General features: G+C 37.8%; 1 protein-coding gene across 5 annotated transcripts in view; it reads left to right on the top strand.

Annotated features, from left to right (window-relative positions):
* Positions 1 to 23,235, top strand: part of LOC124716797 (kinesin-like protein KIF22) — a 331,625-nt gene that overhangs the window by 64,776 nt on the left and 243,614 nt on the right. For all 5 annotated transcript variants that reach the window (XM_047243381.1, XM_047243349.1, XM_047243365.1 and 2 more), the window contains exon 3: positions 3,837 to 4,022. In XM_047243381.1, coding sequence (XP_047099337.1) covers positions 3,837 to 4,022 — 186 coding nt within the window. The remainder of the gene's footprint in view (positions 1 to 3,836; positions 4,023 to 23,235) is intronic.

The following is a 23,235-nucleotide window of genomic DNA, read 5'->3' as shown; positions in this document are numbered from 1 at the left end:
TGCATCTTGCCCTGACTCTGTGCCGAGTTCAAAGTTCTCTATGTGTGAACTACCTAAACAATGTTTTCACATGAACATCTTTCATCTGATTGTGAGGAAGAGGTGTAACAATATGTACATGGAGAAGACCTAACCACTACACATTCAAAGTACACTCAGCAATGCGTGAAACTTGCTCAGATGATTGAATGACGCTGTTGGCTGGAGCGTCATGTGGTACGTTGTCTCTTGCTGCTACGCATTGCTCCAACACCCACCTTATTACCTACACACCTCTATAACACCTGGGAGGACAGTTGTTTACTCGACCATGCAGGATCGTACAGCCACATCACGTACCAGGAGCCAGGAGACTGTCTTGATTTGTACTAGATAAGTATCCACACAGAGGGTGCGATGATTTGTGGAGCACCATGGATTGTTAGCACTGCGACTTGATGCGACAGCAGAGGGTGTTGACAGTGGTGCTCCCAATGACAACACTGGACACACGAATTGTACCATGTCTTCCAGATTGCATTAGTTGTTGCATGATCTCAGCACCTGGCCTGATGGTAAACAATAAATAAAATAAAAAAATAAATAAAAGGTGTGCCACTGGTTACACAACACAATCAGCTATGGCTCGCGTAGTTGGTAATATGGACAACAGGCATTATTTCTGTTAAATTCCATGAGTTTGTCCTATCTTAAAGTTCTCTGTGACACATTTCTAGAAAGTAACACAAGACTACTGTTGCATGTGCTGTCCTGACCTCCCTTGAAACAGAGGATGTTCGACTACTACTTTGGACAGCTCTAACCCATTGAAAACATATGGCCATTGATTGCCAAAGAGATTGGCACACCACTATTTAACAGCCACTATGCTTGCTAAACTCTAGTATAGAGTTGAAGCAGCATGGAATGATATACATGTAGTCAAAGCAACATGTTTCTTGCCACATACGTCTCGTGAAGTACATTTTGCTTAAGTGGAAGAAATTAGATCTCATATGGAACTTAATCACTGGACTTTCATCCTATTTAACATTTGTGCATGGAAGAAGGTAGAGGTAAATGATAGTGGTACATGAAATATTCTTACCATGCACCATGAGGTGAAGTCACCATATGTGTCAACCAAGCTCAGTTAGTCAGTGCCCAACCCAGTTAAAGCAGCTGTTTCTGTCAAAGGTACCAAATTTTGCTCCCTGTATATCCAAATTTCATCCACAAGCTTAATCATGTATTCTACTACTATACTGTACACACACAGTAATAAACATTTCATTATTTGATGTGCTTTCTAGTGTTGCAAAGTTAATGACATGTAGTGTAGTATGGAAACAGAGGTTGAAACACAGAGGACCAAACAATGAATTAAGTGTACAAGTTTGTTTCACTGGAGTTACATACAAATGCTTAAATTAAAGTTTGTGAGATAGTATACTGTAGTTGCTCAACAGAGGAAAGGTGACCGGATCTGATGGGACTCTTGCACAATTCTATACAGATTATGTGAAATAACTTTCTCTCTTCAAGCAGCAGTTTATATTAGGTTGCTGTTGCAGTAAGTTATTGGCCACAGGCATGTGAATAAGCCTATAATGCCAACATCAGTATTTTGCAGAATTGTGGGACACATTTTAGGCTGCTGTGTTATGCTCTTCTTTTATACTGAAAATTTGCTCTGCAAGAATCAACAGGATTTTACAAAAACTGGTTTTATGAATTTAGCTTGTTGTGTTCATCCATAAGATCCAGAAAACAGTAAACAACTGAAGTCAACTTCATTTTGCAATTATTGCTTTATGGAAAGCTTTCAATACAGTTTTGCAGTGTTACCTGATGAGCAGTATAAGAGATTGTGGAATATCAGACAAGATTTGTGATTCATTGGGCAACAAATAGAACTCAGGCACTTGGCTCTTATCAAGGGGAAATTGTTATAAGTGGAAATATACCACAAGGGAGTGCTCTGAGTGTGCCACTACCATGATATGTGTAAAGTACTGGTCTGATGGATAATGCTTGAAGCTCCATCAGGCTGTTTACGGGTAATGCTATATAACTATCATGATATGAGTAAAGTACTGGTCTGATGGATAGTGCCTGAAGCTCCATCAGGCTGTTTACGGGTAATGCTGTATACAGAGGGAAGTTGCAACAGCAAAATAATAGTAGGGAAATGTGACATTTTTGTTTAGGGACTAGCTGTTGACCTTTAACATAAACAAATTTAAAGTTGTATGTGCAATTAGCTGGAAAGACTTAGTAATGGTTTTCGACACAATTGATGATCAGTCAATAGGAATACAGTAGTTGTGACCATTTAATATCTAGGAGTATAAATTTGAAGCAATAGAAATGGAATGATCACATGAAACTAGTTGTAGATATGATAGATATTGGACACACAATGCTAAGAAAATGTAATCCGCCCACAAATAAAGTAGCTTACAAACCACTGTTTGACAGATCCTTGAATACTGCAGGTCATCCTACATCACTTAACTGACTGAATTAATAGAGGTAACGGAGAAGGTGGAAAGATCAGCAGCATGTGACATGATGAGTTTGGTTAATTAATGGAACTGAATCATGTGGGCACTCATTCAAATCCAAAGGCAGCTGCTACAGTAACGACATTAAGCATCATGCAAAGATTTGCTCTTAAAATTTTGAAAATGTGTATTTCTAAGTGAGTCAAGCATTTATTTCCTCTCACATAAAATTTGTGAAGTGACCATGATGATAAAATGGAAGAAATTAGATGTCATATGGAGGCTTATCAACAGTTTTTCATTGTATTTAATGTTTGTGGATAATGATGCATGAATACTCTTACCAAACACCACGAGGTGACTTGTGGCATACAGGTTAAAACTGCAAATGAATCAAATTAACTAGCTAGAAAGAATAATCAAGCTGCTGTTGTGTACACCAGCAAACAGATAAATAAAAACTGATTAATTAAATTTGTATTAAGAATTGGAAAAAAATTGAATATACTGAATACAGGTTTAATTCCATTAAGTTGTGCTACTTGGAACCAAGGATTGGAATTTTGATGTAGAAAAATAATATGTGCTACATCAAGAAATACATTTTGAAATATATTTGTCTTTCAAAACCACAGATTGAATGAAGGATTGTCTGGTATTGAAGTAAAATTTCTGCTGAATTTTAACTTTTTGACATATGGATACAGATTTCTATTTTTCCATTCCTTCATAAAATGTGGAGTATCCCGCTGACCATCACATATCTTGCTCGATACTGTCCGTTAATGTTGCAAGGGTGATGTGTGATCAAAGAACAGTTGATAATATGACAGGTAGTGTAACTATGACATTTTTCTTTAACATGATATCCTAAGCATCAATTTTTGCTTTTATTGCAAACTGCATACGTTTGTGCCCGTGCTCACACTTTGGAAGTGGGGAAAACATTATGTTCACTAGAAACAAAGCAAATTGTCATTGCTGGCACAAGCAATGTAGTTTTGATATGCCATAACTGGTCATCCCAGAAGCAGTATAACACCTTAACATACAGTGTTAGTTAATATAGTACTTATAGCTATACAAACTCTTTCTAAAGAATTTTAAATATGTTAATAATGTTATGAGAATTTGTGATGAGAATATTTGTTTCAGATATGCTTTTTCACATTTTATGCCACCAGACATGCATAGATTTTGTAAAGAGCTTTGTTGTAACTACAGTGAAGTGATTTTTCTTCTCTAGCTTGCCATATTGTTTTGGTATTCATACAGCATAAACTGTTTGTGGCTGAAGAACCTTATTACAATAGTTATTGCTTCATTGATCAGGAACTTCCTTTGTTTCAGGTTGTTATTATAGGAGAGCGTGGATTTTCTTTTGATCATGTATTTATCGAGGAAGGGCAGGAGACCATTTTTAATTTACTTATGACACCTGTCATAGAGAAGTTATTACAAGGTGTTAATTGTTCTGTTATTGCCTATGGACAAACAGGAACCGGAAAAACATACACAATGGGAACAGAACCACAGGTAAATACATGTGATGCTATGTTTCCTGATTATCTATAGGCTGTTTGTTGCCAGTATTTAACAAAGTAAACCAGTTAAACTTTTATTATTTATTCTGTTCAGTCTTATGTTACTTGATTGTAGTTACTTCATTAAAGTAACTCACTCAGAGTAGGATTAGCAACAACATATGTCTTGAAACACAGGAAAATCAAATACTATGAAACATGGCCCCTAACTCATTTTGCAGACTGAACTGTGAAAGACTGATACCAATTATGAAACACAGAAACCATTGTGCACAGATTGAATTTTCTGTTTACAAATAGCTTTCTTAATAGCTAGAAGCATAAATGGATCATGTAGAATGTTGACATCCCAGCTAGGACATTGTTACATGATACACACATCATTAGCGAGAAAGAAGCTTCCAGGTCTGGGATAAACAAGATGGAAGTTGCATACCAACTCATTGGAGCTGTTTGTAACAAATGATTTATGTTGTGTAATGGTAAGCTCCAACACTGTCCTACTGGAGCCAGTGGAAATGATGCCTTTGATTTGTTCTTATGGCAATCCTCCACTGATCCATGTTTCCTTAATGAAATTCTTGGATTGGCTCATAGCTAGAGACCAGTCCTGTGGGGAAACTTTAACAATACTTCTTTTGTCTGCCTTTGCACCTCTCTAAGGATAAACTTTTTGTTTTTTCTTGCCATATTACTTTTTACTTGAGGCTTGCATAAAGTCAAAATAAATGGAAATTGCACGGAAGATGCCTGGTTAAGCTATGCCCTTTCACCATAATCAGTTTCCACAGAAACCAACTTGTTAATGCGGCTGCAAAGGAGGCTTGCTCCCTTACATGTCATGCTCATTGCTCTGTTTCCCCTGCAAGCTGTTACCACATTATATGACCCAGAAGACCATGTTATGATGGGTGGCTCTGTGGTTAGCAGTGCAGAGCAATAAGCTGTGGTTGGTGAAATCTTCAGTGGGACCAGCTCCTTCTGACTACGATGAACTGAAGAAGTAGCACTTACATGTCTCAGAGTGACACATGACTCTCTCTTACATCATGAGGCATCACCAATGTGTCAAAGATGCAATATGTAGTTGTCAATATGGCGTATTTTAACTGATTGTTTTATATGACAACATGAGGGCAGATATATGTCTGCCACAGTATCTGCCGTCTATTTTAACTGATAATAAGGCAAGTATGGTTCGTGTCTTAATGTTTTGTGTGATGTCAGGACTCTTTCCCAAAATCGTAGTTTTGCGCTTTCAGTGTTCTGGCGTAAAAGTCAAGTGCTGGCCATGGTCAGGAATGGTAGTGCCGACTGTGAAGATGATGTCAGCCAATAGTATGCTGACCGATCCCTCTCCTGGATGAGACCAAGACAGCAGCGGCCTCTAGGTGAAGAGAACGTAAGTGCCTTGGTGCCTGGCCACGGTCCAGCTGAAGACTAGCTGTTCTACGAGCTCTACAGCAGCGACTTAGGAACTGTATTGTTTCACTTGTATTAGGAGTTGTATGTGTCTGTCACCCATTGTGTGCGACACACCATTGTAAATTCTCAGCGTTAAGTATTGTCATTTATCTTGATTTGCTTGAATTGTTGTCTAGCGATCCGAGAAAGCAGGTTTCCTAGGCACCCCATATTCGACGAATAGGCAGGACACAACTTTTAGTGTGTCATCGAGTGGTTTGGTCACCAATTATATGGTTTGGTCACCCGTTATATCCAGTAGTCACACAGCCACAGTAATCTGGCTCCATTTTAAATGTATCTCTGCTGGTATTTTATACTTGTTTTTAAGTAGTTATTCTGCTGTGTTCTACCTAAATTTTATCGATAGCTTTGTATGAATCTTCTGATGCCAATTTTGTATTTTAAATGTTTCTTTGTTGTTACAGCTTTGTTTTAAAATTATTTTTAATTGGTTTTGCCCACCTATTTCATGCAAAGGCGCTGATGACCTCATTGTTTAATCCCTTAAAACAATAATCACAACAAATCACATAGCCAGTTCATTGACTGGATAGCTTGTTTTTTTGGCTGTACAGGTTCAGTTAATGCTGACTTATGCATGCTAAGTTTAGCTGGAAAACTGGTCTTTTCTTCACATTTATTCTAATTCTCCTGCTACCTATTGATACATTTGCAGCCAACAAATGTGTTTTCAGATGACCTCTTTTCCAGCGGATCTTGTGTTGGGATGTATCACACTGTTACAAAAACATGACTCATACAAAAACATTAGTTCACATCAGCAGCTGACTAATACTGCAATGCTTACTTCATATCATGAGATAAAGAACATGGAAACAGCCGATGCTCAACAGCATGTGCTTCTGTTCAAAAATGGTGTGGCAGCAGGATGCTCTCTGTCAACCTAATGGTGGGGCAGAAGGGGAAGCTGGCTTGTAATTGTGATTTCTGTACAGGGACAAACTATCAAGAATCCCATGTTATTTTAATCACATTATTGATATTTGAACTTTTCTTCTTGCTGATGTTTTCCTGATATGCATTTAGATCCTGGGGCACTGGCTTGATGTCAGTTGTAAACTCCATTTCTCAAGGAGATTTGGAGGCCTGCTTTGGCTACGTGGGTTGACCTCATTTTGACTCCGTAGGTCTTTGCATAACTTCTCTGTTCTACTCTTGAAGGTGTCTGAAATCTCGCTTCTGAATTTTACTTTGTCTCAATCAAGGCCTGTTGTGTAATTGCTCACTTTGTTGTCAAAGCATCTTTCTTTCAGGCTTTGGAATTGTGCATTTTGATCAGTAGGGTCTTAGGCCTTCTAGAAGTCAACAAAAATCACCACTAAATTTCTGTTTCTGAGCTTCAGATATGTAGGATCAGGGTGTATATGCCCGGGGAAATCTGGGAAAAAACCCGAAAATTTTTTCGTCTGGAAGAAATGCAGGAATGTTTTAGAATTCCAGGAATTTTTCATTGTTTTGGGTTTCAGTTAACTTTTTGTAATGATACTCTAACAAAGAGTTTTACTTTAGCCCGCTACTGCAGAATACTACTGCAGCAATAAAATATAAATGAGAGATTAACACCAAAATAAAACTTCAGCTACAAAGAAAATGCATCATTGACAACAACAAAACACAGTGCACACAGAAGCATCTGCCAAAATCAAAATGTGTCACAGACTGCAATACTTCATGACAACAAACTGCTTTCAATGCGTTTTTCTTGTGGGCCTTGTTTCGATGAGCGTGATGTCACAACTGTTTATATTTCAAACAGGCAGTGGGAAAATATTGCGAATGGTGGTTTGAGAAGTGTTACTTTCAAAGTAAACTTCCTTTTAAGCAAGATGAATTATGCTACGTGTGAGAACGCGCGGTGAATTTCTTACATCACAGAGCGTTAGACTGTCATTTGAAATTTAACACTGAGGATCAGGCACTTAGAAAAATTTTGGGCCCAAAAGGCCAGCCATTTATGACATTACATAAAATTTTACTGTCGCATTTGTGTTTCATAACTTAAAGGACAACACGCTAAAAAAGACGAAGTTTGAAGGTTAGGTTGTCATATTTCTTTTAGTTCTTTCATATTGATAAATATTACATGTGAAAGTTTAGCTTTTCTTGTAACTATATGTATGCATATTAATTTAGACCATTAAATTTTCTCATTTGTGTGTTCGTGCTACTTAGCAGTGATGTTGCTATTGGCTGACTACATCACATGTTCTATCGCTCAAGTATCTGCTGTTATTGGCTGGCGAGATCGCGTCTCATGAGCTATAATTGGCTGACAAAAGTGGGTCACACTGTAGAGTTCAATGTGTCGGAAGCTATCATGTTGTATTTGGTCAAATTTGTGTTTATATTTTCATAATATGAAAATATGCACTGTAAATGTTGCCGCACATCAAAGAGCTTTACAAAACGTGTTGTTTCTTCCTGGGCTTTGTTTCCTAAAGTGCTGGGAATCTCTATGCTTCACTATTCAAAGGACTGATAAGTTTTACAGTACCGAGGTAAAGTGTATTGTCACTTAATACAGAAAAAAATGTGCTTTCACCCAGGAAAAAGTGAATTTTCACCGGGGAAGTAGTGTATTTTTAACTGGGAAAAATCTGGCTATTTTTTTCTTCTTGTCCCCGCATACACCCTGAAGATTAAAGTTTGATAAGCTGGTCAACACAACAGCATCTTTTCCTAAACCGTCCCTGATATTTTTGTAGTTGTGAGTTACATTGTTCCTCTGTATGGGTCTGTAGGGCTTTCAAGTTAATCTGGTTGTTAAATGAGTGAGATGCCATGATAGTTGTTCATATCAGATTTAATACTTTTTTTGTGAACAGTGTGAATCAGGACTGGTGTCCAATCACTTTAATTTTTTCTGTTTCCTAGATCTTATGGATTCTCTGTAATGGCTTTTCTATTGCTTTTTCACCAATGTGCTTCCAAAGTTGAGCAATTATTGCGTATTTGCTAGTTCCTTTATTGTTCTTGAGGGTCTGGATGATCTACATAATGTCCACTTTTGTGGGTGAATATGATTCTGTTTGTTTGTGGAGTTTCCTGAAGCTAATTTGTGTGTTCACTGCTAAGAAGTATTTTCCCATTCCTGTCATTGTGAGTCACTTTTCCTTTGGGATTTCTGAGTGTAGACTGGGAGGTATGTACTGTAAGTACTAAATTTGCCTAGATGTGCCTAAATTTGCCTAGAGATGCCTAAATTTGCCTAGAGATGCCCTGGGAATTACAAGTGGTTTTTTTTTCCTGAAATCCTGCCTGACCTGTCCAAACTGGCTTTCGTCAAATGTATAATTTTGTTATATGGTTTCTTGCTGTAAGGAATTTCTTCTTACTATCTTTACTCTGGTGCAAGTTAACCTCCTTGCCACATGAGCCATCTTAGCCCTATCGTTTCACATTTGTGAGTGCACTAGGGTTGTTCCCTCTGTTCCCTTAGTGCTGCTGTCTTCTTAGCTGTTTTGATCATTTGTTCTTTGAGTTATTTTCAGTTCTCTTTCTCTGTAGGGACTCTAGTTTTTGAGAGAACTCATGGTTGGAGTAGAGCTATTCTATCGAATCTGCTAACCTTCACTCTCCAGACCCATCTGGATCTATGAGAGGTAGTGATCAAGTCAAGGTTGGGTCTTCTCAAGTATGTTCAGATTCTCAATTCATCAAGCTGCCATGTGTAATGGAAACATGGTCACTTTGAAACTCACCAATTGCAATTTGGTGATGTTCAGGTCTTTTGTTTCCTGAGAAAGTATTTGATGGCTAATCTTAGAACAAGGTTGAAGACCTTAAGGAGTTCTGAAAGTCTGTCTCCATTGCAGTTAGTTCTTGGCACTGAGATGGTATTGACGAAAATGAAATTCTGTTTTATGTTAGTACTGCTTGTAATTAATGTAAGGCAAGCATCAACTTGGTGTGAGGGAGAGTGCTGTTTGTATGGCTTTTTAAAGTAGCCGCTGTAGTGATTCGAGAATTTCTGTGTTAATTCTAGAACCACTCAGCCTTCTACTGTCTTGAACACACGATATTCTAGATATGAGTGTGGGATGGTAAAATCCTACCTGCTTTGTGTCACATGTTTGTGTGTGCAGGTTTAAAATCAGTCACGAGAAGAAAGTAGATGCGGCGGTCGAACAGCACCGACAAGTACCTCTCGGGCAATCCATAGAGGTGTTACTGAGTGTGTAATGAAGAACCATGGAGTGTACATGCCACTCTGCTTATTGTGTCAGTGACTTGTTAATTAAAATGAGAACAGTTGAAAAAGTACTCTTATAGATTCTTGACTCAGCCTTGGTAGAGGCAAGGCGTATTTTCTGATTCATTTTAAGATAGTCATGGTAGTCAAGCCAACTTTCTTTTAACTGTAACTCATTTTGTTTCTAATGTTTGATGGTATGATGTATGTATGTTGAAAGTGTGAATTATATTGTGCACGAAAGTCAAATACATTGTTAACTGATGAAAAGGAAAGTTTGTATAAGTAGAAAGAGGTTTAAAAGTGCCTGTACCTAGCACTATTCGACGGAGAAGAAGTCAACAGATTTTCCAGCAGCTGACTATCCTGTGAAGAAGAGGGGCTGCAAAATTCCAAGTAAGCCACCTCGTAAAGAAGTGGAATGTGGTTTGGGGAAATAAATCAGTATAACCCACACTCACACCTTTAAGTTATCAGAATGTTAGAATGTGGCGACCTGTGTGAAAGGACCGAAAAAACTGGAATTTTCAGTCAAAAGCGAGAGAAGAATCTGTTGTGTGTTGCCGTAGCAACCAAACATAATACTCTGAGACATGGGAATATGTTCAAGTATCTAATGGAAAAGAAGGGAAAGCAGAAACGTGGAAGGAGTATATAGAGGGTCTATACAAGGGCGATGCACTTGAGGACAATATTATGGAAATCGAAGAGGATGTAGATGAAGATGAAATGGGAGATACGATACTGCGTGAAGAGTTTGACAGAGCACTGAAGGACCTGAGTCGAAACAAGGCCCCCGGGGTAGACAACATTCCATTGGAACTACTGACGGCCTTGGGAGAGCCAGTCCTGACAAAACTCTACCATCTGGTGAGCAAGATGTATGAAACAGGCAAAATACCCTCAGACTTCAAGAAGAATATAATAATTCCAATCCCAAAGAAAGCAGGTGTTGACAGATGTGAAAATTACCGAACAATCAGTTTAATAAGTCACAGCTGCAAAATACTAACACGAATTCTTTACAGACGAATGGAAAAACTAGTAGAAGCCGACCTCGGGGAAGATCAGTTTGGATTCCGTAGAAATACTGGAACACGTGAGGCAATACTGACCTTACGACTTATCTTAGAAGAAAGATTAAGGAAAGGCAAACCTACGTTTCTAGCATCTGTAGACTTAGAGAAAGCTTTTGACAATGTTGACTGTAATACTCTCTTTCAAATTCTAAAGGTGGCAGGGGTAAAATACAGGGAGCGAAAGGCTATTTACAACTTGTACAGAAACAGGATGGCAGTTATAAGAGTTGAGGGACATGAAAGGGAAGCAGTGGTTGGGAAGGGAGTAAGACAGGGTTGTAGCCTCTCCCCGATGTTATTCAATCTCTATATTGAGCAAGCAGTAAAGGAAACAAAAGAAAAATTTGGAGTAGGTATTAAAATCCATGGAGAAGAAATAAAAACTTTGAGGTTCGCCGATGACATTGTAATTCTGTCAGAGACAGCAAAGGACTTGGAAGAGCAGTTGAACGGAATGGATGGTGTCTTGGAGGGAGGATATAAGATGAACATCAACAAAAGCAAAACGAGGATAATGGAATGTAGTCGAGTTAAGTCGGGTGATGCTGAGGGTATTAGATTAGGAAATGAGACACTTAAAGTAGTAAAGGAGTTTTGCTATTTGGGGAGCAAAATAACTGATGATGGACGAAGTAGAGAGGATATAAAATGTAGACTGGCAATGGCAAGGAAAGCGTTTCTGAAGAAGAGAAATTTGTTAACATCGAGTATAGATTTAAGTGTCAGGAAGTTATTTCTGAAAGTATTTGTATGGAGTGGAAGTGAAACATGGACGGTAAATAGTTTGGACAAGAAGAGAATAGAAGCTTTTGAAATGTGGTGCTACAGAAGAATGCTGAAGATTAGATGGGTAGATCACATAACTAATGAGGAAGTATTGAATAGGATTGGGGAGAAGAGAAGTTTGTGGCACAACTTGACCAGAAGAAGGGATCGGTTGGTAGGACATGTTCTGAGGCATCAAGGGATCACCAATTTAGTATTGGAGGGCAGCGTGGAGGGTAAAAATCATATGGGGAGACCAAGAGATGAATACACTAAGCAGATTCAGAAGGATGTAGGTTGCAGTAGGTACTGGGAGATGAAGAAGCTTGCACAGGATAGAGTAGCATGGAGAGCTGCATCAAACCAGTCTCAGGACTGAAGACCACAACAACAACAACATTAATGGAGCAAAATTTGAGTGAAAAATGTGAAGATGTGAAAAATTCACAACGAAAAAACAGCAAAGAAGATTTCGATGAATTTGTCTAAGAAGAAATATGCACAGAATGCTTCAATCAAGAAGATCCAGTGCAGGGAGTATAAAGCTCTCACACACATCGTGGGGATGCAGACACGGATACCAAGGTACATCCGATGCTGATGGCACCAGCTGCTGTTGTGCAAATTTTTATATGTGTATACATATAAATATATAACAATAATAAGAAGAAGAATGGGTACACAAATAAAGAGATTAATAGAAATAAATTATTTTCACTTAATGCCCAAATTATAGGTCTGAGTATCTCTCCATGGCGTCCGTATTAAGTTGAACTAACTTCCTTATTGTCGAGATCTATACACTTCTGTTAGGTGCTTTTCCTTCCGATGCCGCAAAACTTCTTCGTGACTGTGTCGGTAATGTAATTTTCATTTATCTGACTTCTTCATCAGTGGCAGGCTGCATATGTGACATGACATTTTCATGGTACGCGGAAGAAAATAAAAAGCCCACAAATTTTTGCACTTAGAAAAATTGTTATTCAGATACCGTGAAAGCTACTACATGCATCTCATATCTACACGCATCATCTCTCCACGAGAACTCAAGACGTAATGTGACAAAAAATTGAATGAGGTCTCTCTCATTTGTTCTTGCCTTCCGGTGTAGCAAAATACATCTTTTGCGGGCACTTACAACAGTTATCCTTGGCTTTTCCTACGTACCAATACTCTGTCCTCCGGTGCTGACCTGCCTCCACATCCGCTCACCTACGCTGCGAGAATTCTATGGCAGGTGAGCGTGAAACAAAACTTCATTACTTTAGCATGAAGTGGTACAAGATACTGTTGAGTGAACTTTATGTGTGTAGTTATATTTAAAGTTAGTTTTAAATGCTTACAAGAGCTAAAGCACATAAGAATATGGAAAATGTACAACATGTTGAGGAAACTCAAGACGCAGCTATGGCCATGAAAGTTAGCAAAGAAGTACCTGACTGGTCTGAGTTGATAAATTTAATTAAAGCTCAGAGTCTGCAATTAAATGTTCAGAGTGAGACTCTAAGGAAAGAGTTAGGTTTGGTAAATTCTCAGTTAAATGCTCAGAGGGAAACTCTAAATATTCAAATGACAAATTTGGGTTTGTTAAGTGCCAAGGTCGACTCAAAGAGAAGAATTTAGTAATCTGCATGAAGGAATGAGCGCTTTGAAGAACTCGTATAAATCATATGTTTACTGACCTTAGTCAGAAGCAGAATGATACCTTAACACCAAGAACAAATGTAATAATGTAGAATCTGAACTTATTGAAAAGTTAGGCTCTTTTGAAAACGTATACAATATTAAGTATAATGATGTAAGACATGGGTTGTATACTTTGCAAAAGAGTGTAGATAAGCAGAATGTGTTAATGCCAATCATTCAATTGCAAATTACAGGTGTCGGTACATGGGTAGACAATGTAGAAAGGAATTTCAATGAGAAAGTGGCTAATTCGGGTATTATGAATGTAATTGGTGGGAGGGAGGGGGGAACAATTTGGGGAGATTATAAATCAAAAAGTTACTGAGAGAATAACATCCGTGAATGTATCGCCTATACCTTCTTCGGAACTTAATGATACCAGAAGGGTATAGAGGACCTGTGGAAAGAGATTAAGCTTATCCAGGACAAAGTAGAAAAAAGGGTATCTTCACCTAACGTTGTATTAACTAATGAAACTGTGACTGATTTACAATGGGGAGTTAATTCAGGGTTATGTAAACAATTCCTTAAATTTAAGCCAGACGGAGATGTGCATCCGCCCCATTTCTTAAAAAGGTTTAACCAAGCATTACCAAAAAATTGGAAAGATTCTAAGAAGATCGAATTTGTTGTGGGGTGTCTCCTAGGGGAAGCCTCAGAATGGGGTACGGTAAATATTGAGGATTTTCCCCCTTGGGAAGACTTTCAAAAGAAATTTAAAGAGAAATACTGGTCTGCCAGTACTCAGGAAAAGTTGATATCAGATCTATGGAACCCAAAATATTACAATAATACTTGGGGTACTATGAGGAAATATTTCGATTGGCATTAAACACGAGCATAGTATTTAGATAAGCCAATGGAAGAAGAGGGATTGGTACATATTTTAATTAGACGATTGCCCATCTATGTGAGAAAGGACATCTTATGTAGTGGTTGGAAAACAGTAGAAGAGTTGTTGTCTTTTGTTGATGCACTTGATGCAATAAATAAGGACGCAACAAAGCTTTACACGAAAGTGAAAGTTTGAACTTTAAAAAGAATAGCGGAAATAATTTTAAAAGGCATGAGGCAAACTTAGCAAAAGTGCACCAGTGCAATAAGAAAAGTTGTAACAATAATTATCAAAAGAAGCATCCACATTCAAATTTAGATCCAGTAACTTATCAAGAATTTGTACCGAGTAACCAAAAAAAACACAAAATGGGAATGTAGTACCTCGTTACGGTAACCAACCCGTAATTATTTGTAATGAGGAAAATGTTGTTTGACCTGGATCCAGGGCCAGGGCCCAGTTCGTGGAATTACATTAGGAGGCCAGATTCCATGTAAGTATGTTAACTTTATGTACAAAATACCCACAAGGGAATGGTTGTTGCTTGAAGAACTATGCTTAGCTACTAATAACCCACAACCTATAATGGCAGGGACAGTGGAAAATTCTGAGGAGGTTAACATATTTATAGATTCGGGATGTGAGTGAGGTGTCACTCATCTCAAGCACATTATTTAACTTCATACAGAATAAACAGCACTTACTGTTATTGGCAGTGACTGGAGTATACATAATCGAGATAACAGGAACAAAAAGTAAACTTGTAAAATACGAAGCTCATGTGAACTGCAGTATTGGAAATATGTTATTTCTGTCAAATGCTGTTGTTAGTAGAGAATATTAATAGAGTCGTACTGTTTGGCTTAGATTGGTTGTTGGAGTTTAAAGTCATCTTAAACTTTGACGAACATCTGCTTTGTTTTAGTAAAGGGGACAGTAGATGGTGGGCACCTTTTGTGACCAATATTCACTTCAAGGAACAAACAACAGAGCGCCAGTGTCTGCGATTAACAGCTACAGCACAATTATCACCAATAATCGATAATGTTGATCAAGGAACACATTGAACTGATATACAAGACAAAGTTAATGAATCTCTAATATTAACCGATCAACAAAGACGAGATTTGTATAAAATTTTAATGGAGTGTGAAGTGGTGTTTTCTGATTGTCCAGGTAATATCAGTGACTATATTTGTAAGTTCAAAATCAAAGATGATACTCCATTCTTTTGCAAACCGTATCCAATACCAGTGAGTTCGAAGAAAGCAGTTCAGGATGAGATTAACAAAATGATTGAAAAATGATTATAGAAGGAAGTTCCAGTGTAATGAATAATCCTCTGGTAGTGGTGAAGAAAGCTACAGGCAGGGTACTATTAGTCTTAGACACCCGTACATTGAATCAACATATAGAGACGGAGGGGGACCGAATGATTAATATTGCCGAATTGTTATCCGAATTTGGAAAGGTAAGATTCTTTAGCATGATGGCTTTGACCGCGGGATATTGGCACATATAATTACATCCAGAATCCAAAAAGTATACAGCCTTTTTCTTTGATGGAAAATCATATCATTTCAGTGTATTGCCATTTGCACTCTGTGTCCTTATTTATGTGTGCATTAGATGAAACACTAGGGAGAGACTTATTGAAGGATTTGATAATATATGTAGACGATATCCTAATAATATCAGCTACTTTGGAGGAGCGTTGTCTAATTTTGTGCAAGACTCTGAAAAAATTTAAAGAGAGAGGTATTAACGGTGAAGCTGCCAAAATCATTTTTTGCGCGCCAAGAACTTAAGTTCTTAGTGCATATTGTAGGGGTAGAGGGAATTAAACCAGACCCTGAACACATAAAAGCTATCAAGAGAATGTCCGCACCCCAGAAATGTAAGACAACTAAAAGGATTTGTAGGTATGGCCGGACACTATTGACGGTACGTACGAGGGCAGGAGTTAAATGACCAGAGAATTTTATGTTTATCGTGAAAGGGAATACCATGGACTTGGGATCAAGGTGCAAATGATGCATTTGAAAATGTTAAAAGAGCGCTTGTTGAGGCACCCATATTACATCATCCAGTTATGGGCGAACCGTTTAAAATTTTGACACATGCACCTGATTAAGGTATTGCTGCCAAACTTTTCCAAGGAGAATGGGATCCGAGTAATGTAGAACACACAACCATAGCGTTTGGTAGCCGTAGCCTAAATAAGCACAAACTAAATTACACAGCTATCAAAAAGTTATGTGGGGATCAGAAATCCATATTTATACTGATCATCAAGCTTTATACTTTCTGATGAGTAATCGATTACTACACAGTAGGTTGATGCGATGGATGCTTTTTCCTACAGGAATACGATATCAAGATACGATACGTAAAAGATTTCGAAAATATAGTACCTGATGCATTATCGAGGCTAGCCATAGAAATGGAAGACTTGAAACGTACGGAAGGGCCCGGCATTATTTTTGCCATTAATTTTAGGTCAGCAGAATATCCGAACATCAGGTTAAAGGAAATGGCTCAAAGAATAACAGAGGATGTCCATCATGATCCTTATTTCACAGAAATATTTTCTATGTGTATCCAACACATGTTACCTCCTAATCAGTTAGGAAAATGGAAAATTATAAATCATAACTTGTTTTGGAGAGACAGCATAACATCACAGTGTTGGTGTTTATGTATTCCGAAGGTAATGGAAGATGAACTTGTATGGTATGTTCATATGGGGTATGGACACTTCAGAATCAAATATCTATATCCCATTTGAATAAGTTTTATTATTTCAAGAAGTTAGGTCATAAAATAGCATCTTTGATTAGAACCTGTGAAACTTGCCAGAAAGTAAAAGAGAGTAATACTCGCATGAAATACAGAATGTATCTTATTATCCCTAAGTCATTACATGACCTTACAGCAGCAGATTTCTTTGGAATAGTTCCACAAGGAAAGGGAGGAGTATCATATATTTTGGTTATCGTAGAATGCTGGTCAAAATATGTTAAACTGTATCCTATTAAAAGAGCAAATACACAGACAGTTATACACTGTTTACAACAATACTTTCTAGAAGTAGGTAAATCAAAACAGTTTCTTACAGATAACTGACCACAATTTGTGAGCAACGAATTTAGAGAATTGCTAACGTGGGAAAGTGTTCGACAAGTGTTAATATCCAATTATCACCTATCATCAAATCCATCTGAATGGGTAATTAAGGAAATTGGGAAATTATGTTGTACATACTGCCATGAAAAAACATACTTTGTGGGCAACGAAAATTAAGGACTTTGAACTTATCCTGTATGAATTACCCCATTTATCGACTGGGTTGACACCTTTAGATGTTATAGGCAAACCTTTTGTAGGAGAACCTTTAATTAAGTAATTTAATTGGCCTATTAACCTAGTGTCAACTACGAAGTAAATCAGGAAATAGTTTCAAAAAATTTGATTGAAAAGGTGCAACAAAGAGTAAGTAAGCATAATGGAAAGGCTGTGGAACCTCAGTACCGAGTAGATGACATGGTTCTTACAAAACATCTTCCCAGGTCGACTCTGAAGAAAGAGACTCATAAGTTCTTTCAAAAATATGAGGGACAATACCAGGAACAAACGGTGGTCCATCCTAAGACATTATTTTTAGTAGATCCCACAACTGGATTAGGAAAGGGGAAATACAGTGTAAAGGATGTAAAATTGTATATCCCCCAGAGACGTTAACATTCTGAGTTAACGGATGGAGTGAACACCCTCGGATCCCTAGTTGTTTTCGGTGTTTTTTTCCAAATAGTTTCATGCACCGAATTCCTGTAAGATCTAGAACTATCCTAAAATTTGATTGCTTAGAAAATATGACCATAAAATAGAGAACGACTTTAAAGAATCACAAAAAAAGATGATATCTAGATGAAAGAAACTGAATAAAGTAGTGTATTCGTGGAAAATGTAATATGATGTGACTAATTCAACACACAACACACCTTTCAAGCAACCCTCACAAACAAGTGTGCCTGATTCTTCTTCATTTGCCGTTTTGATAGGGTTGCTAAGATTTTCTTTGGGGACCTCAAAGGGTGAAGGTGGGACAAGTCCATTCTGTAGGAGACGATTTAACACCAAACCACCTCCGGCGTCTCACTGAAGTACCCGAGAGGTAGGGATCCTGGGGAAGGGGGATGGGAAGAGTTTCCTGTCTTTGGGGCTATCTTTTCTCTCTTCTTCGATCCTAGCAACCACATTTATTTTTTTCCTTTCTTACTTCTCATCTTGAGGACCTGTCTATCATTTCACTATTTCCATATTCATAAACTTCTATCCTTGAAGTCCTTCCTTATTTCCGTGGTTACTAATAACCTACATCTTATCTTTAGATAAGAAGGCTGAAGAATCAGACTACGTGAACACACATCCACATATTTATTTTTTATTTTATTTTTTATTTATTTATTTATTTTATTATCCATCTTAAGGCATTAAAAAATGCAATTGATGTCGTCATTTGTGTACATATACAGTTTACATAACTAACAGAAATGGTGTAATATATTGTAGATCATTATTGTCTAATAAGATACAAAAATTTGTCCTTGATGCTGCACAAGGTATTTGCATTATATTTACATGTATAAGTTTAATCTAAGTGAAACTATATTAATACCGGTACTTAACATCATCTTTAGTGCACATTATAAACTCTTCTTTTGTATAAAAAGCTTTTTCTCTAAGCCATTTCTTTGTGACCCTTTTAAACTCATTCAGTGACACATTATGTGCCTCTATTGGCAACATGTTAAATAGTTTTATTCCCATGTACCTGTAACTATCTTGAGTTTTCTTTAGTCTAGCAACTGGGATGTCAATTTGCTGTTTTATATGTGTGTCATGGTGATGGATAGATTGTCGTAGTTTGTGACTGTGTTGGTTTTCTTTTGTGTGTATCAGACAACTTGGTATAAAGAGGGCTGCAACTGCTAGTATTTTTAGATTTTTGAAATATGGTCTACAAGACTCGTTATTTCTGACTCCATGGATGCATCTGACTGCCTTCTTTTGCCAAATGAAAACTTGTTTTCCTCCGGGTGAGTTTCCCCACAACAAAGTGGCATATGTTAAATGGGTGTGGAAAAAGGTATAGTATGCGTTGAGTAATAACTTACCACTAACACATGACCTTAGTTTACCTACCAAATATGTCACACGTCCTAACTCAGTACAAATATAGTGGGTATGACTCTTCCACGTTAATTTTGAATCAAGATGGATCCCAAGTAGTTTAGCTGAGACACAATCAATCTTATCACTCTTAACACACAAGCTAAAGAGAATATTTACAGTTTTATCATGATTTATATGCAAGTCATTGAGTTGGAACCACTTGATGGCTGCTCTGAGATGAGCCTCACTTTCCTCGTTTAATTTTCCTAAGTCTTTCCCTGCTGTAACAAAAGTTGTATCATATGCATAGAGTGTGGACTTACATAACATGATGCTGGGCAAGTCATTTACATATATTATAAAAAGTAAAGGTCCAAACACAGAGCCTTGTGGTACACCCTGCATGATATCGAAGGCATTTGACCTCATGTTATTAAAGTGCACAATTTGTTTTCTGTCGCTCAGATAGGATCTGATCCGAGATAGTTCTGAGCCTCTAATACCATAGCAGTGCAGTTTTTCTAGTAATATCCTGTGACTGACAGAGTCAAATGCCTTGCTGAGGTCCACAAGAGTGGCATTAACTGGTAATCCTGATTTGAATGATGACAATATATATGAAGCAATATCTCCAACTGCTTTTGCCGTTGACAGGTCGGACCTGAAGCCATACTGAGAGTCACTAAGAATATTATTCACGGACAGATGTTGACTGATTTGGAGCTGTATGCAATATTCCACTACTTTTGATATGATGGGTACAAGGGAGATTGGACGGTAATTATTAGGACAAGACTTGTCACCTTTCTTGTGCAGTGGAGTAACGACTGCCATTTTTAAGGATGAAAGGAAACAGCCACTGACAAACATCCGGTTCATAAGAGAACAGAGTGGATGTGGCTATTACATCTGCTATTTTTTTTATTACAAAATTGGAGAGACTATAAATGTCTTCTGATTTTGAGTAACTTAATTTTGCTATTGCAGTTTTAATATCTGTTACTTTTACTTCTTTCCATTTAAACACAGGAACCATATCCTCAAAATTTTGTAGAAATGAATTTCTATTATTTGATATATGGTCGTTGTCATATTTGCGGATATGTTCATTTGCAGCACTGTTATTCATACTGGCAGCATTAATGAAAAAGGTGTTGAAATCATCCGGTGTGATACAAGCATCACATGAAGTATTTTTGGTAACATCTTTATTTCTACCCAGATGAGTCTTGATAACAGTCCAGGCTGCTTTGCATTTATTTTGGGACTTATTAATATAATCATCATTTGCCATGCACTTGCTTAACCTAATTTCTGCCTTGTATTTGTTCCTCAAACTTATGTAGTTTGCTTTTTCGGCTTCACTATTTTTTGGTTTGTCATAGGAAATCATTAACAGAGTTCTGAGCCTTTGTAGGTCAGGTGTGAACCAGTTATGCACTGAGTGAGACCATGTTTCCTCATAGTTCCCTTATTTTTTCTCATTACTTTAGGGCAGCAAGTTTTAAACGTATCTGACAGTGCACTAATGAATAATGTAAACGCTTTTTCAACATGATTACTTTTCAGTAGAATGTAATTCCAATTTGTCATCTTTATTTGTGTTCTGTAGTTATCAATGTTCTCCTCATTCAAAAGCCTAATGTACTTAATTTTATTGTAAACAGATACTGGCTCTTTTGTTATCAATTTTAACCAAATACCTTTATGGTCTGATAAAAAATTAGTATTGAATAGCCCTAGTTCATACCAATTTGTCGCAACATTTGTGATTACATTATCAAGGCAGGCAGACTGTCTTGTTGGGTTTTCATTAATGCAGTGCAGATCATGTGGTCTTAGCATATTCAGAAGATTAAGTTGTTTAGGTGTGTTCTGCCTTATATCAATATTTATGTCACCAAAAATTAAAATCCTATATTTAGGCCACTTATCGAGGTGACCTGAGTCTAAACAAAGCCCTGGGAGTAGACAACATTCCATTAGAACTACTGACGGCCTTGGGAGAGCCAGTCCTGACAAAACCCTACCATCTGGTGAGCAAGATGTATGAGACAGGCGAAATACCCTCAGACTTCAAGAAGAATATAATAATTCCAATCCCAAAGAAAAACCGAGCGAGGTGGCGCAGTGGTTAGACACTGGACTCGCATTCGGGAGGACGACGGTTCAATCCCGCGTCCGGCCATCCTGATTTAGGTTTTCCGTGATTTCCCTAAATCACTCCAGGTAAATGCCGGGTTGGTTCCTCTGAAAGGGCACGGCCGACTTCCTTCCCCATCCTTCCCTAATCCGATGAGACCGATGACCTCGCTGTCTGGTCTGCTTCCCCAAAACAACCAACCCAAAGAAAACAGGTGTTGACAGGTGTGAAAATTACCAAACTATCAGTTTAATAAGTCACAGCTGCAAAATACTAACGCGAATTCTTTGCAGACGAATGGAAAAACTAGTAGAAGCCAACCTCGGGGAAAATCAGTTTGGATTCCGTAGAAATGTCGGAACACGTGAGGCAATACTGACCCTATGACTTATCTTAGAAGCTAGATTAAGGAAAGGCAAACCTACATTTCTAGCTTTTGTAGACTTAGAGAAAGCTTTTGACAATGTTGACTGTAATACTCTCTTTCAAATTCTGAAGGTGGCAGGGGTAAAATACAGGGAATGAAAAGCTATTTACAATTTGTACTGAAACCAGATGGCAGTTATAAGAGTCAAGGCGTATGAAAGGGAAGCAATGGTTGGGAAGGAAGTGAGACAGGGTTGTAGCCTATCCCCGATATTATTCATTCTGTATATTGAGCAAGCAGTGAAGGAAACAAAAGAAAAATTTGGAGTAGGTATTAAAATCCATGGAGAAGAAATAAAAACTTTGAGGTTCGCCGATTACATTGTAATTCTGTCAGAGACAGCAAAGGACTTGGAAGAGCAGTTGAACGGACTGGACAGTGTCTTGAAAGGAGGATATAAGATGAACATCAACAAAAGCAAAACAAGGATAATGGAATGTAGTCGAATTAAGCCGGGTGATGCTGAGGGAATTAGATTAGGGAATGAGACACTTAAAGTAGTAAAGGAGTTTTGCTATTTGGGGAGCAAAATAACTGATGATGGTCAAAGTAGAGAGGATATAAAATGTTGACTGGCAATGACAAGGAAAGCGTTTCTGAAGAAGAGAAATTTGTTAACATCGAGTATAGATTTAAGTGTCAGGAAGTCGTTTCTGAAAGTATTTGTATGGAGTGTAGCCATGTATGGAAGTGAAACATGGACGATAAATATTTTGGACAAGAAGAGAATAGAATCTTCTCGAAATGTGGTGCTACAGAAGAATGCTGAAGATTAGATGGGTAGATCACATAACTAATGAGGAGGTACTGAATAGGATTGGGGAGAAGTTTGTGGCACAACTTGACCAGAAGAAGGGATCGGTTGGTAGGACATGTTCTGAGGCATCAAGGGATCACCAGTTCAGTATTGGAGGGCAGTGTGGAGGGTAAAAATCGTAGAGGGAGACCAAGAGACAAATACAGTAAGCAGATTCAGAAGGATGTAGGTTGCATTAGGTACTGGGAGATGATGAAGCTTGCACAGGATAGAGTAGCATGGAGAGCTGCATCAAATCAGTCTCAGGACTGAAGACAACAACAACAACAACATCGAGGTGTAGTATCAGTTTCTGTAAGGCCTGTGCAAATACTTCAACATCATTATCAGGTGTGCGGTATACAGACACAATTATGAGTTTTAACATGGGCAGTAACATTGCTGCTCTTTCCAGTACATTTACTATACAGTAATCATTAACGCTAAGGGCACTGTAATCCAAGTCTATACCACTACTAACACATATAGAGGCTCCCCCATAGTTGTGTGTTGGTCTACAATAACCTGTTACTAAATCAAAGCCTGGGGGTACATATAACTGCAGTTGGTCTTCACTTAACCAGTGTTCATTGATACATAATATAATATTCTTGTTCAC

This window comes from Schistocerca piceifrons, chromosome 1 (assembly GCF_021461385.2).
Source record: "Schistocerca piceifrons isolate TAMUIC-IGC-003096 chromosome 1, iqSchPice1.1, whole genome shotgun sequence".
NCBI classification, from domain to species: Eukaryota; Metazoa; Arthropoda; class Insecta; order Orthoptera; family Acrididae; genus Schistocerca; species Schistocerca piceifrons.
The sequence above is the reverse complement of the archived record's forward strand: the minus strand, read 5'-3'. Positions and strand labels throughout refer to the sequence as shown.